The sequence below is a fragment of the Phodopus roborovskii genome, unplaced genomic scaffold (genome assembly GCF_943737965.1).
Source record: "Phodopus roborovskii unplaced genomic scaffold, PHOROB, whole genome shotgun sequence".
Classification (NCBI taxonomy): domain Eukaryota; kingdom Metazoa; phylum Chordata; class Mammalia; order Rodentia; family Cricetidae; genus Phodopus; species Phodopus roborovskii.
The window spans coordinates 9,404,001-9,417,031 of record NW_026126448.1 but is presented as its reverse complement, the minus strand read 5'-3'; the positions used below and the strand labels follow the sequence as shown (position 1 = coordinate 9,417,031).

Below are 13,031 nucleotides of genomic sequence, written 5' to 3'. Positions count from 1 at the left end.
AGGAAAGCTTTTCTGGCTCTAGACCTGCTGGGATCAGTCAGTCATCCCACCACAGCCCTGATTCTGTTTGGAAAGACTCGGTGGTCCAATGATTGAATAGTACTATGCATCATTAATGCTCTGGCAAGCATTCAAAAGCATCCTGATTATACTGCCATCATGATGGAGGAATTGTTGTTTCTCTACATCCTCCTTTGTGGGAATGCCATGGTCAAAGGGGAAAAAACCTTGATGAAAATGTCCTCCAACATTCTTGCTTTTGATGTGTATAGAATACATGTAAAAAAAAAAAAAACTAATATACAATTCAATGCATTTTCATAAATGTGTTGTATATTATATATATATGTGTGTGTGTGTATGTGTATATATATATATGTAACTCCCACCTCAATCAAAATGCAGAACATGTCCCCCACTGCTTAAGTGTCTCCTGGCTGTGTGCAATCTGTCACTCTCTCTCCTCTGTCTTCCTCAGGCAACCACAGTTGTGATGTCTGCCTCTTACAGATTTCTAAACAGACTCACTTTGCATGGCATTCTCTTCGTGTATGACCTCTGCCACACAACATCTTCCATTATTTATATATGCACTTACAGCCAGGGCTTTCCATTGTATTTTGAGTGTGTGTGTGTGTGTGTGTGTGTTATGGCTGTGAGTCTGAATAATTTTCCATGTTATTTATGCATGTCATTTAGAAAATGGATTCAATCCTGGCTGTATGTGCTTAGATACTTACATACACGAATTTAATCAAAACCTATGGTTTAAAAAAAAAAATCAGTGTTTTCCCAAACCATCGCCATGTGGTTTTAACAGTATCCAGGGTTGATGAGCACAGATCTGTGAAGCACAATGGAAGGAAATGCCAAAGCACCAGGCTCATTGGGTTTCTGCCTCCCTCACCCCAGTCCTGATCTTTACAGATAAATTGTGTTCACATGCTTTCCCAACTGCTGTTTCATGGGAACAAATCCTTCTTGAAGCCCTAGTAACAGGCAAGCTGGTTTTACTTAGACATGAGCTAAAAGTTCCCCCTAGATGTGTGCTGCCTCCTGAAGCTGGTAGTTAACAAAGTCAGAAGGACCAAAGATCTGCAATTCTTCAGGCAAGCTGACCTAGAACCTGAGGCCAGCAGAGTCTAAGTCAGACAGCAGCAGTGGCAGAAGCTTCTGGGTTCTTCCTGGTTATAGGGCATCATGTGTACACAAACCCACACATATATAAACATATACACACATATACATAATAGCCAGGGCATCATGGGTGCACAAGCCCACACACAGATAACATATACACATACACATAATTTTACAAACTAGAAGGAAAACAATATGACAATACTGTATATATTGGAAATCAGTTATTTTTCTAATTTCTCTATAATTCATCCCTTTCCTTTCAAAATAAAATATTTTTTAGTTAACCTACATTGAGAAAACAGCCACTCTGGTAAAGAAGCTAAAGATTAGAGATTTTAATTAGTTTTTATTTATTTTATTATTTTATGTACATGAATGCTTTGCTTGCATATATTTAAGTGTGCCACATGCATGCCTGGTATCCTCAGAGGTCTGAAGAGGACATCTGGATCCCCTGAGAGTTATAGATGGTTGTGAACCATCACATGGGTGCTTGGAATTGAACCGGGGCCCTTCGTAAGAGCAACAAGTGCCCTTAACTGCTCAGCCAATGCTTCAGCCCAAGACTGGGTTTTAATAGCTAGGATAAGTAGAAGAATTTGTGTTGTGTGTCAAATGATGTCAAAACATCACTGGGTATCATGTCCCAGACCTGTAACACTAGCTACTGATTGGTAGAGGCAGGAAGATCAGGAATTCAAGGTCAGCTTCAGGTAATATAGCCAAGTTCAAGGCTATCCTAGGCTACATGAGACACAGTGTTTTAAACAAGGAAACTGTCATGATTTTACTGGGTATGGTGGCACATACTTATAATCTCAGCACTCAAAGTGGAGAGGGGGGAAGAAGGAAAGAGGGAGGGAGACAGACAGACAGACGGACAGACAGACAAACAAACTAGAGGCCAGCCAGAAGGCTCAGCTGTTGAAGGCACTTGCCACAAAGCCTCATGACCTGAGTTCAGTCCCTGGAACCCACATGGTGGAAGAAGAGAACCAATTCCTACAAGTTGTGCCCTGACCTCCACACACATGTTGTGGAAAAAAATACTAAAAATAATTTTTAAAAATATAAAGAGTATAGGTTGGGTGTGGTGGCACATGCCTTTAGGTTCAGCACTTGAGAAGAAGGCAGAGTCAGGTGGATCGCTGTGAGTTCAAGGCCAGCCTGGTTTATATCAAGAGTTCCAGGCCAGCCAGGGATATATAGTGATACCCTGTCTCAAAACAAAGCAAATAAAAGAATATAGCCAGGAACCAGAAAAGTGTAAGTAATAATTCTCATCATTGGAGTAGGATTCAGAATTCCTATGCCAGGGATCCAAAGTCTAGCAGGTTCCCGAATTAATCTCGTACACAAAAGCTATCATCAGCTCAAACCCAGGTGGTCCAGAGGCTTGAGTTCTTAGAACTGGCTGAACTGGCTGAAGTGGTGGAGAGGGTATTTTAGATTCATCCCCACATGGGGTGAATACATAACACAAGAAAGCGTCCACATTAAAAGTCCATAGGTCATATCCCAAGGAGGGCCTACTTATATTCTGGCATGCTTATCCTGAATTTTGCTTTTATAGAAACTACAAAGACAAACACCACTGCCACAAAGCCAAGCTTCAAAAGGTCAAGGACCATCTGACTCATGAGTTAGAAGTACGAAATAAGAGGATTGAAGAACTTGAAGATGAAACCGGGAAACTGCAACAAAAAATTGAAATGGTGAGAAAACAAAACAAAAAACCCCAGAGTGCACTGACTCCGCTATCAGTTAGCGGTTGAAGAACGCCTGCTCATCTTCTCATTACCCACGGCCCCAGCTTTCATCTTTGCTACCACCTTCCATCTTTCAGTGTGGGGGATCCTTTTTATTTTTAATGCATGTGTTTGTATACATGTGTGCCTACGCGTGTCCGAGTCAATGTGACTGTGCATGTATGTGTGCATGTTTGCTTGTATGCAGATGCGTGCAGATGTCAGGGAACAACTTGAAGGGTCATCTCCCAGAGTATGCCTGGTGTGCCTCCTTTCTCTCATTGGCCTGGTCCTCACCTATGAGACTAAACTGGTTGGCCAGCAGCGGCCCAGACATCCCCGTTTCTTTACCACCCAGTGCTGGGATTGTAAACTCTCAGCCATGCCCAGCATTTCTGGGTGGTTTCTGGGGCTCAAACTCAGGGCCTCAAGCTCACAGGGTACTTTACCAGCCAAGCTAGCCTCACCAGCCTGAATGTGAGGAATCCTGTAAGGACCCTTGAGACTTTTAGGGTTGCTAACCCAGATAGCATATTGAAGGCATTCCTCATCACTAGTGATTTGTAATTGCCTCACCTTCAAATGGAAAGATCAGTCTTAAGGCTAGACTGATGGCTCAGGAGTTAAGAGTACTTGATGCTTTTACAAAGGACTCAGGTTTGGTTTCAGAACACCCATGGTGGCTCGTAACCAACCTTAACACCAGTTCTAGGAGATCGATTGCTCTATCCTGACTTCATCAGACACTAGTCATGAATGTGGTTCACACACATGTATATGCAGGCAAAGCACACATATACATAAAATAAAAATAAATATTTTTTTGTTTTTGTTTTCCAAAAACAGAGTTTCTCTGTGGCTTTGGAGGCTGTCCTGAAACTAGCTCTTGTAGACTAGGCTGGTCTTGAACTCACAGAAATTCACCTGCCTCTGCCCAGCTTAGTGTTGGTACTAAAGGCGTGCACCACCACTGCCCAGCTTGAAATAAATCTTTTTAAAAGAGTCTTTTGTGTGTACATGTACATGAACTTGGTTAGACAGTGTACCCCAAATTCATAGAGTACCAGACGGAACCTACCAATTTGGAAATCCTGCTTTTGCAGGTGTAGTCAATTGAAGTCACCCTAGATGAGAGTAAATCCAATAGCCTGTGTCTTTGTAAGAGGAGTGGCAGAAGCAGAGACAAGGACACGTCCCGTGGGAAGGAGCACACCATGAGGACAGAGGCAGAGAGGGAAAGGATATGTCTATAAAGCCAGAGAACACGGAGGATGCCTGGCAACTATGCAACAGGAGGGGGCTTGAAACAATCTTCCTGTGAGGGTTCAGGGTGCAGCCTAGCATAGAGCGCTTCCCTAAGGGCACAAGTTCGTGGGTTCAACCTCCAGTACTGACAGAGAGTCCTTCTGGGTTGCCAAAACTAACCTGGCAACATCTTTATTCCAGACGTCTAGCCTTCTAGAACTGTGTGATAAAATAAATTCCTGTTGTGTAAAGCCACTAGGTATGTAGTAATTTGATTTGTGTAAGGAATGGTGAGGAGGCTAAGTTCTTATCTTTCTCCATCTGCCTAAAAGTGAATGTAACCATGGGCCAGCCAGATGGCTCAGTGGGTCAAGGCACTTGCTGCCAAGCCTAACAGCCTGAGTCCAATCCCCAGGACCCACATGGTGGAAGGAGAGAACTGATTCCTGCTGCTTATACTTAGACCTCCACATACATGTTGTGGTGCATACCCATACACAAATAAGTGTTTAAAATAAATCAACAAATTAAAAGAGAACACAGCAGGTTGAACATGGTGACACATGCCTGCAATCCCAGCACTCTCTTACTGAGCAAGAATGTCACCCTAGGATATATAACAATTCTCTGTCCAAAGCAACAGTGGCAAAATATCTACAAAGCAGATGGAAATGTATCCAGGGGCAAGATTTTATCAAAACGTAGGATGCAGTTGTGCTTGCTGATGGTTTAATATCTGTAGGAATTAAAATGCAGGAAAGACACTGTTTCTTCCCACAGTATTTCTTTTCCTTTTTTGTTTTTGTTTTGTTTTTTAAGGCAGGGTTTCTCTGTGTAGCCTTGACAATCCTGGAACTCACTCTGTAGACTAGACTGACCTCAAACTCAGAGAAATCCACCTGTCTCTGCCTCCCGAGTACTGCGATTAAAGGTGTGCACTATGACTATCCAGCCTGGCGTGGCTTTTCTGATTGCAAACAGCATCAGCAGGAGGGAATCTGCTATAACTAAGGATGATGCCAGCAAATAGGTGCCAACAGATGCTGGAATGAGAAAAAGAGAAAACCAGAGTTCCTGTTCAGACCTGGGAACAGACTGAAGCTCATTCGTGTATATGTTGTTCTCCCTGTCCTAGGAGAAGGCATTCCAGGGCCAGATCATGACTCAAAATGACATCCTCCTCCAGGAAAAAAGGAAGCTTCTAGAACAAGTCACAGATCAAGAAGAACTGATCTGCAGGAATAAGTCCACAATCTCTGCAATCCAGAGCAAGTAGGTGCAGTGGCACACAAATGATTCTGGAGATTGGGGGTGGGGGTAGGAGGGTCTTGGCCAGTCCTATGAGTCTGTTCTTCTGTCTTCTGCTTCCAATAGTTGATGCAAATGGCAGCCACTGTGGCATTAAAGAGGGTGTCATGGCAGGGAGGGGATTGCATAAGAGTGATAAAGCATATGCTTAGCATGCGTGAGGCCCTGTGTTTGATCCCTGAACAGACAAGAAGGGAGGGATGGAAAGAGGGAGGGATGAACAGAGGGAGGAAGGCATTTCTAACTATGCTTCTGATTTATGCCATGTTTAGGGCGTTTATACTGGATAAAGAAAACCAGCAGTTGCAGGAAAACTGCCTCCGGCTCAAGCAGCACATCAGTCTCTTAGAACGCATTATAAGAAGCATCCAGATTCGCAGAGCGGAAGTAAGATGTGCACTTTGTACTTAGTCCTAACTCTAAGGTTTGGCTCACTGGCTCACTTTGCCCTCTCTTGGCTTCATGATCTTCAAGCCATAGCCTGCTCCTGGCTGCACAGTGGGCTGTGGCAGAGAGGCTCCCCGGGGCACACAGAGAAGCAAACCTGTGACTATTCTTGATGAACCCTGCTCATCAGTGGGTCAACCTTGATAACATTTTTATCTTGTGTGATCCCAAAGCCATCTGTGTATGCCTCTCAGCATCTTTCTTAACATGCTAAATTGCCATTACCTTTTCTCTTCTCTGGATCAATAACTCAGTAGCAAGATCCTAGAGGGCAAGAACTGTATCTCATACATGACCATGTTTGAGGACAGGCATAGCTCATACATGACGGTATCTGTGGACAGATAGAGTGCATACTTGACCATATCTGCAAACAGATGCTCTAGAATAATACCTTGAGAAGGAATGGATGCTAAATGTTGTCACAGATATGCCTCCTTCTGAACAGCCCTGTTTGCAGTGTATTATCCTAGCCCTGTCTGGAAAGAAAGAATAACAATTCTGAGGCTTGGAAAGGTCAAGTGTTTAGTCTGTTAACAAGTCAAGACTAAGGAGAGCAACGGAGTCAGAGGAAAACATGTTCCAAATTCAAGCAGACAGATAGCTAAAGAGGATTGCAGAGAATAGTTTGGGCTCAGTTGAGGTCCAGAGCCTGGCCAGGGAAGACTAAGGGACTTCAGCAAGCACAATCAGATGCTGGATCCAGGGTAAAGGCTGCTTCCTCCCTTCCCTGGTGTACAGCACCTGTAAGGCATCCCTTCGGAAGATGCTTCTCCACAGATATGGTCACTGAGCTCTACTGCTATATAGTCTGCATCTCGTTTATTCTCACAAAGGTGACTACTAGGTGTTTGTTTTCTAGTTGTCATCCAAAGCAGAACTTATGTGACCTGATTGCCAATAGTTTCTCTGAGTATGTTTTTTTTCCAACTTTCTACATATTCATTCATTCATTCATCAACCATTAATTCCAGCAACTGAGCTGGTTCCTGGAATACATATGTTTTCATATGTCTTCCCTCCAGTACAGAAAGGCACACACATACACACACACATGAATAAATGTGATAGGATTACAAGTTGAAGTTAGACGACTACATGGAGCCTGGGCATAGTGGTTCACACCTGTAATCCCAGCACAGAGAACCCTGACGCAGGAGGGTTAGGAGTTGAAGACTAGCTTCTGCAACTTAAAGATTTCAAGGCTGGCCTGGAGTACAACACTGAAAACACATAAGACACTGTCTCAACACCAACAACAACCTCCCCCCTCAAAAAAAAAAAAGCCAGGAACAACATACACACTATCAACAACAACAAAAACCAACAGGGCTGGACTGATAGGGTGGCCTTAGCCTGAAGACCTGAACATCCCCTGGTACTCACATGTCAGAAAAAAGAACCAAGTCCTCTGGCCCACATACACACAAATTAATTAATTAATATAATTTTTAAAACAAGTGGGCTGACAATGTGTGGAGTGTATACACACACACACACTCACATTAAAAAGTATAAAAACAGGGGTGGACTGAATATGTAGCTCAGTTGGTAGAGTGACTGCCTAGTATGTACAAAGCCCTATCTTAAAACAAAACAAACAAGAAGCCAGACATGGTGGCACATGCCTTTAATCCCAGCACTCGGGAGGCAGAGGCAGGCAGATCTGTGTGAGCTTAAAGCTGGGCTAGTCTACACTGCCTGGGAAATTCTAGGGCAGCAAGGACTATACAGTGAAACCCTATCAAAACAAAACAAAGGAAGGAAGGAAGGAAGGAAGGAAGGAAGGAAGAACGGCAGGCAGGCAGGCAGACAGAAAGCAATAAAAACAAAACCACTAGGGCTGGGTGCTAACTCAGTTGGTAAAGTGCTTGCTGTGTGAATATGAGGACCTAAGTTGGATCCCAAGCATCCCAGCATGTGAAAGCTAGATGTGGCATCATGCCTACACTGTGCCTGTGATCCTCGTGCTGGGAAGCAGAGCTATGAAGCTCCCCAGGGCTTGCTGGCCAGGGCTACATAGTGGGACCCTGTCTCAAAATAACTAAATAAAAATATACTTAATGAAGTATATGCAGGAACTGACACCTTTGAGAGCCACAGTCTTATCTTCAAATAAAGATAATAAATGTCATATGGTCAGAACTGTACTATACCATGCTCAATAGCCTGAATGTAAGAGAAGCACCCACTTGAATATCTTGATACTACTGAAACAAACAACTCTAAAGTTGCTCCTAAATATATGATCTTAAGAAAACCCCAATTCAATTCCTGGGTTTTATCCTGAAGAGAAATAAAACACAGAGAGGATGTGTGACATCTCAGGCCTCTCTTGCAGCTATACTCACAGCTTCCAACCTGATGCTCTGTGATGAGCTTCACACACTGCCAACCGTCCAAGTGTAGGGCTTGGAAATCACACACACAACTTATATCCCTTCCTTAGATTCAGTGCCTCTGTGGCTAAGAGGTTGAGAGCTCATCACGTGTTAAGTGCCATGTGCCTGTTGCTAAGCTAAGTGTGCTGGGTGTATGCTAATGGGAACCCAAATTCAGGTAAAGGGGCCTGTCACAGTATAACTCAGAGACAGGATCAAGCCTAGATCTCCCCAGCTCAACAAAATTTCTATTTCATTAGCACTTTCTCTAAATGATTTTGGTTTTGTGTTCCTTTCACATAAAGTTGTGAGACACTATTCCTGAGGAGACATATACAAATGTCTGCTCACCCTATTATGCGTATTCACCAGAGAAGACTGCTCAGACATGGCTTTAAGCCAATAGAAAGCCTTTATTACCCATGCAGTAGTGGTACACACCTTTAATTCCAGGACTTGGGAGGCAGAGGCCAGTGAATCTCTGAGTTTGAGACCAGCCTGGTCTACAGAATGAGTCCCAGGACCACCATAGCTACACAGAGAAATACTGTCTTGAAAACCAAAGCAAACAAACAAAATTATTGGTCAGCCAGTGATACACTCTGTGTTCAGGATTCCACTGCAGCAGTGAGCCTTTCTCAGGGTGAGCATTTAAGCACAAAAACCATGTACCAGTTAACAGACTTCAGTTAACAAGAACAGTTAGCCAGAAGTGGAACTATAGATGTTAAAAAGCAAGGTGAGTGCATTTAGTTAGACTTTCCTACAACTATGGACTTTGATGGATTAGGTCTTTGTTTTTGTTTTGGCTTGTGGTGCTGTCTGTGTGCTAAGTTTTATGACCTGAATGTTATTTCCATCACTGAGTCCGTTGTTCTAAGGTCTGGGGCCCTGTTACAATCCTACAGGGGCCGGGCATTAGTGGTGCACACCTTTAGTCCCAGCACTCAGGAGGCAGAGGCAAGCGGATCTCTGTGAGTCCGAGGCCAGCCTGGTCTACAGAGTGCATTCCAGGACAGGCTTCAAAGCCACACAGAGAAACCCTGTCTTGAAAAAACAAACAAACAAACAAAACAACACCATAGGGAATCAACAACAGACCAAAGTATGGATATACCAAAGTCCGTATTGGTGAACTAATGAGTTTGTAAGAGTTATTTACAGGAGTGTATGGATCAGAGGTCCCTTACAGGAGCAGAAATAACTCAAAAACAGCTGCATCATCAAAGCCCACCCCAGCATGGGTGACAGCCCACCAAAGCTGGAAACCTAGAGCACACTGCAAAACCTGCAAGCAGCTTAACAGGTTGGAGAGTCCCTTCCAGGCAGCTCAGCTAGTCTGATTGTGTCTCTAAGCAGTGCTTATAGTGTATCAGCTTGGAGATTAAGGGCCTTAATGAATCTGGTTTATTTCAGGGATTTCCTGAAGCTTTTGAGTTGTTCAAGCCCTAAATTTAAAGCACTTGCCTGAAGGATGTCACATTTCTCCTCCCTTTAGAACACCCTGAATCTTAAGGACCATCCCTCTAAGATGCAATGTTTTAGTTCTTGCTAAAACAATATATAAGCTTATCATTCCCCTAAGGATTGCTGGGAATTTCTTGCATGAATTACTTGGTCTATATCAAAGGTTAAACTTTCCCAGTTCAGGAAATCCAGTAAAACCCCGTAAAATCTGATCTGTGTTCATCTCTGTTTTTGTCATTATTATTAGTGTCATTATTGCCTCTGTTGTTTGGTGGAGGGCTGTGACAGAGTTCCCTACTCTATAGCCCTGGTGGACTGGAACACACTCTATAGCCCAGGTTAACCTCAAACTCACATTGATCCTTCTGCCTCAATCTCTTGAATGCTGAGATTACAGGCATGAGCCACCACGGCCAGCTTTTATCTTTTTTTCTGGGAAGGAACATTTTATTTGTAAAGCCATAAAGCTCACAAAAAAAAAGATGATAAAAGCCATGTATGACAGACACAACTAACATGGGACTCAGGGGTTCAGCGCAGTGCTGGAAGTCCTTGATGGGGCAACTTGACAAAGAGGCTTCCAAACAGGAAAGGAAGAAGTGAAAGTGTGTGTGTTGCCTGGTGATATGATCTCACATGCAGAAAATCAAAACTGCTCCATACTCCCCTCTAAAACTCTATTAGAACAAGGAAAGAATGCAGTCAAGTTGCAGGATCACAGAAAAAACCAAGTATGTCAGTACACCAACAATGACTTATAGGAAAAAGAAATCAAGAAATAAGCCAGTGCCAGGTGGTGGTGGCACACATCTTTAATCCCAGCACTTGGGAGGCAGAGGCAGGTGGATCGCTGTGAGTTCGAGGCCAGCCTGGTCTACAGAGTGAGTTCCAGGACAGCAAGGCTACACAGAGAAACACTGTCTCTAAAAACAAAAAGAAAGGAAGGAAGGAAGGAAGGAAGGAAGGAAGGAAGGAAGGAAGGAAGGAAGGAAGAAGCAGCCAACGAGATGGCTCAGCAGGTAAAGATGCTTGCTGCCAAACCTGACAACTGAGTTCCATCCCTAGAAGGCACATGGTGGAAGGAAAGATCCAACTCCCACAAGATGTTTTCTGACCTCTACACACAGAGACAAACAAACAAATGTAATGGGAAAAGAAAGAAACCAGGAAAGAGATTAGTGGTAGAATGTTTGTCTCAAAAAAAAAAAAAAAAAAAAAAAGGTTTGGGCTGAAGATATAGTTCAGTTGTTAGAATGCTTGCCTAGTATTCACATAGCTCTCAGTTTGATCCCTAGCTCTGTGTGTGTGTGTGTGTGTGTGTGTAAAATGTATATATACAAATAGAGAGAGGGGGTCTCTGAGAGAGATGAGATGGGGAGCAGGGAGAGAAGAAAGGGAAGGGAGAGGAGAGAAGGGGAAAGGAGAGGGGGAAAGGGGGAAAGTGAGAGCTGTGGAAAGCCTTGGTAGGGGTAGGGCAAGTAACTTCATTCTATGCCTATTTATATTTAGATTGCTTGCAGTATGTTGTGTTGTTTGCAGGCAGTAAATCAGTTTTATGTATCATTGTCTATATACCATAAGTTCTAGGATCATATTGCCAGTGGCTTATTATTATAAAGACTGAACAGGGCTGGAGCAGTTGCTTAGCGGTTACGAGTAATGGTTGTTCTTGCAGATTACCTGAGTTTACTTCCCAGCACCCACATCATGTGGCTCACAGCCACCTGTACCTGTAGTGCCAGGGGATCTAACATACATACATGCATACATTTACACACAAAAAAACATATTTTTAAAGCTATAATATTTTTTCTTTTAGGAAGCAGTAATCAGTGACAGTGCTGCCTTTGAAATACTCAGAAAGATACTACCTTTACAGAGTTCCAGGTGAGTCATGTACATCAAGACAGTCTTATCTGCACAACTGAGATGGCTCCTTACTGGCTCTGAGTGGCTGACTTAAGAAAACACACCTTTGGGTTTTGTATTTTTTGTTTGTTTGTTTTGTTTTGTTTTTTCTTTCCTGCATTTAGCTTTTTAATCTATTCCCAGTCCCTGTTTTCCTCACTACCACCCCCTTTCCAGTCCTACAGTATTCAGATTTCAGTTAGAGGATAATCCATGAGCGTGGGCTTCTGATAGCCTTTTTTTTGTTTTTGTTTTTGTTTTTGTTTTTTTGTTTTTTTTGTTTTGTTTTTTTTGTTTTTGTTTTTTGTTTTTTGTTTTTGATCCTGACAGCTGTAAAATGTTGTTGACATTCTATCAATGCCATAGATCGGTAGCCCTAAACTTCTGCCAGGAAGTTCTATGTATGTTTATGTCTTCACATGTGACCTTTCTCAGTTTCTCAGGAGCAGGTTTGGTATTGTCAATTGAAAATCTCCAGGAGACGGTGCTACATAAGTCAGAAGGAACAACAGTAATCCCCAAGTCCCCTGAACCTTTTTCATGTTCACAGAATTCAGAAAATGGATATATAAACGTGACTTCTCTAAAAGAGACATATAACACACAGGGGGACCAAAAGCCAGGACTATGATGTCACTGGTGTCTAAAACAATACTAATTGAACCTACTAACTCTGAGGGTGGATGTACAGGTGTAAACTGATCTGGAGGAGTCTCGAACAACACCCTGGACAAGCAACAAGGAGTCTTCAAAACTGTTGACTAAACAGTCATTAAAAGTTTTCTAAAAATGGACTCATTGTTTGTTTGATATACCCATTAATAATGACTATTTTCTTTTTGTGTGCATTGATGTGTCTGTATGTGTCTATATACCCTGTGCATGAAGTGCCAGAAAAGGGCATTGGCTCCTCTGAGACTGGAGTTGCAGACAGCTGTGAGCTGTCATGTGGGTGCTGGGAATCAAACCCTTTTGTCCTTATTCAAATGTTTTTTGTTTGGGAACTTTCGAGACAACATCTCAGGGGTCCCAGCCAAGCCTCAAATTTGATGGGCCAGAAGATGACCCTGCACTCCTGATCTTCCTGTGTCCACCTCCCAAATACTGGTGTTGCAAGCCTGCTCTACCACACCCTTCTAATGAACATATTTTTATTTTAAATTTTTATTAGACCTTTGAGAACTTCAGTGTGTTGGGAGTATAATCAACCCCTCTCCCAACTCCTCCCAGAGCCACCCCCATACCCTAAGTACTCAACTTGGTGTTTCTCCTTTTAAAATTCATCAAGGCCAATTTATGCTGCTCATATGTTCTTGGCTACATGGCCTTCCAGTGAAGCATGGATGATTTAGCAGTTGCTATACTAGTAAGAAAGCTGATTCCC

The 13,031-nt window shown here is 42.9% G+C and overlaps 1 protein-coding gene across 7 annotated transcripts in view; it reads left to right on the top strand.

Moving 5' to 3' along the window:
* The window catches only part of Ccdc30 (coiled-coil domain containing 30), a 71,431-nt gene extending 58,990 nt beyond the window's left edge, over positions 1-12,441 (top strand). For 6 of the 7 annotated variants that reach the window (XM_051188652.1, XM_051188648.1, XM_051188653.1 and 3 more), the window contains 5 exons: positions 2,717-2,858; positions 5,272-5,408; positions 5,717-5,831; positions 11,559-11,626; positions 12,083-12,441. In XM_051188652.1, coding sequence (XP_051044609.1) covers positions 2,717-2,858; positions 5,272-5,408; positions 5,717-5,831; positions 11,559-11,626; positions 12,083-12,278 — 658 coding nt within the window. In that variant the 3' untranslated portion in view covers positions 12,279-12,441. The remainder of the gene's footprint in view (positions 1-2,716; positions 2,859-5,271; positions 5,409-5,716; positions 5,832-11,558; positions 11,627-12,082) is intronic. The other variant, XM_051188650.1, reaches the window with a different exon arrangement.
* Positions 12,442-13,031: the final 590 nt, after the last annotated feature.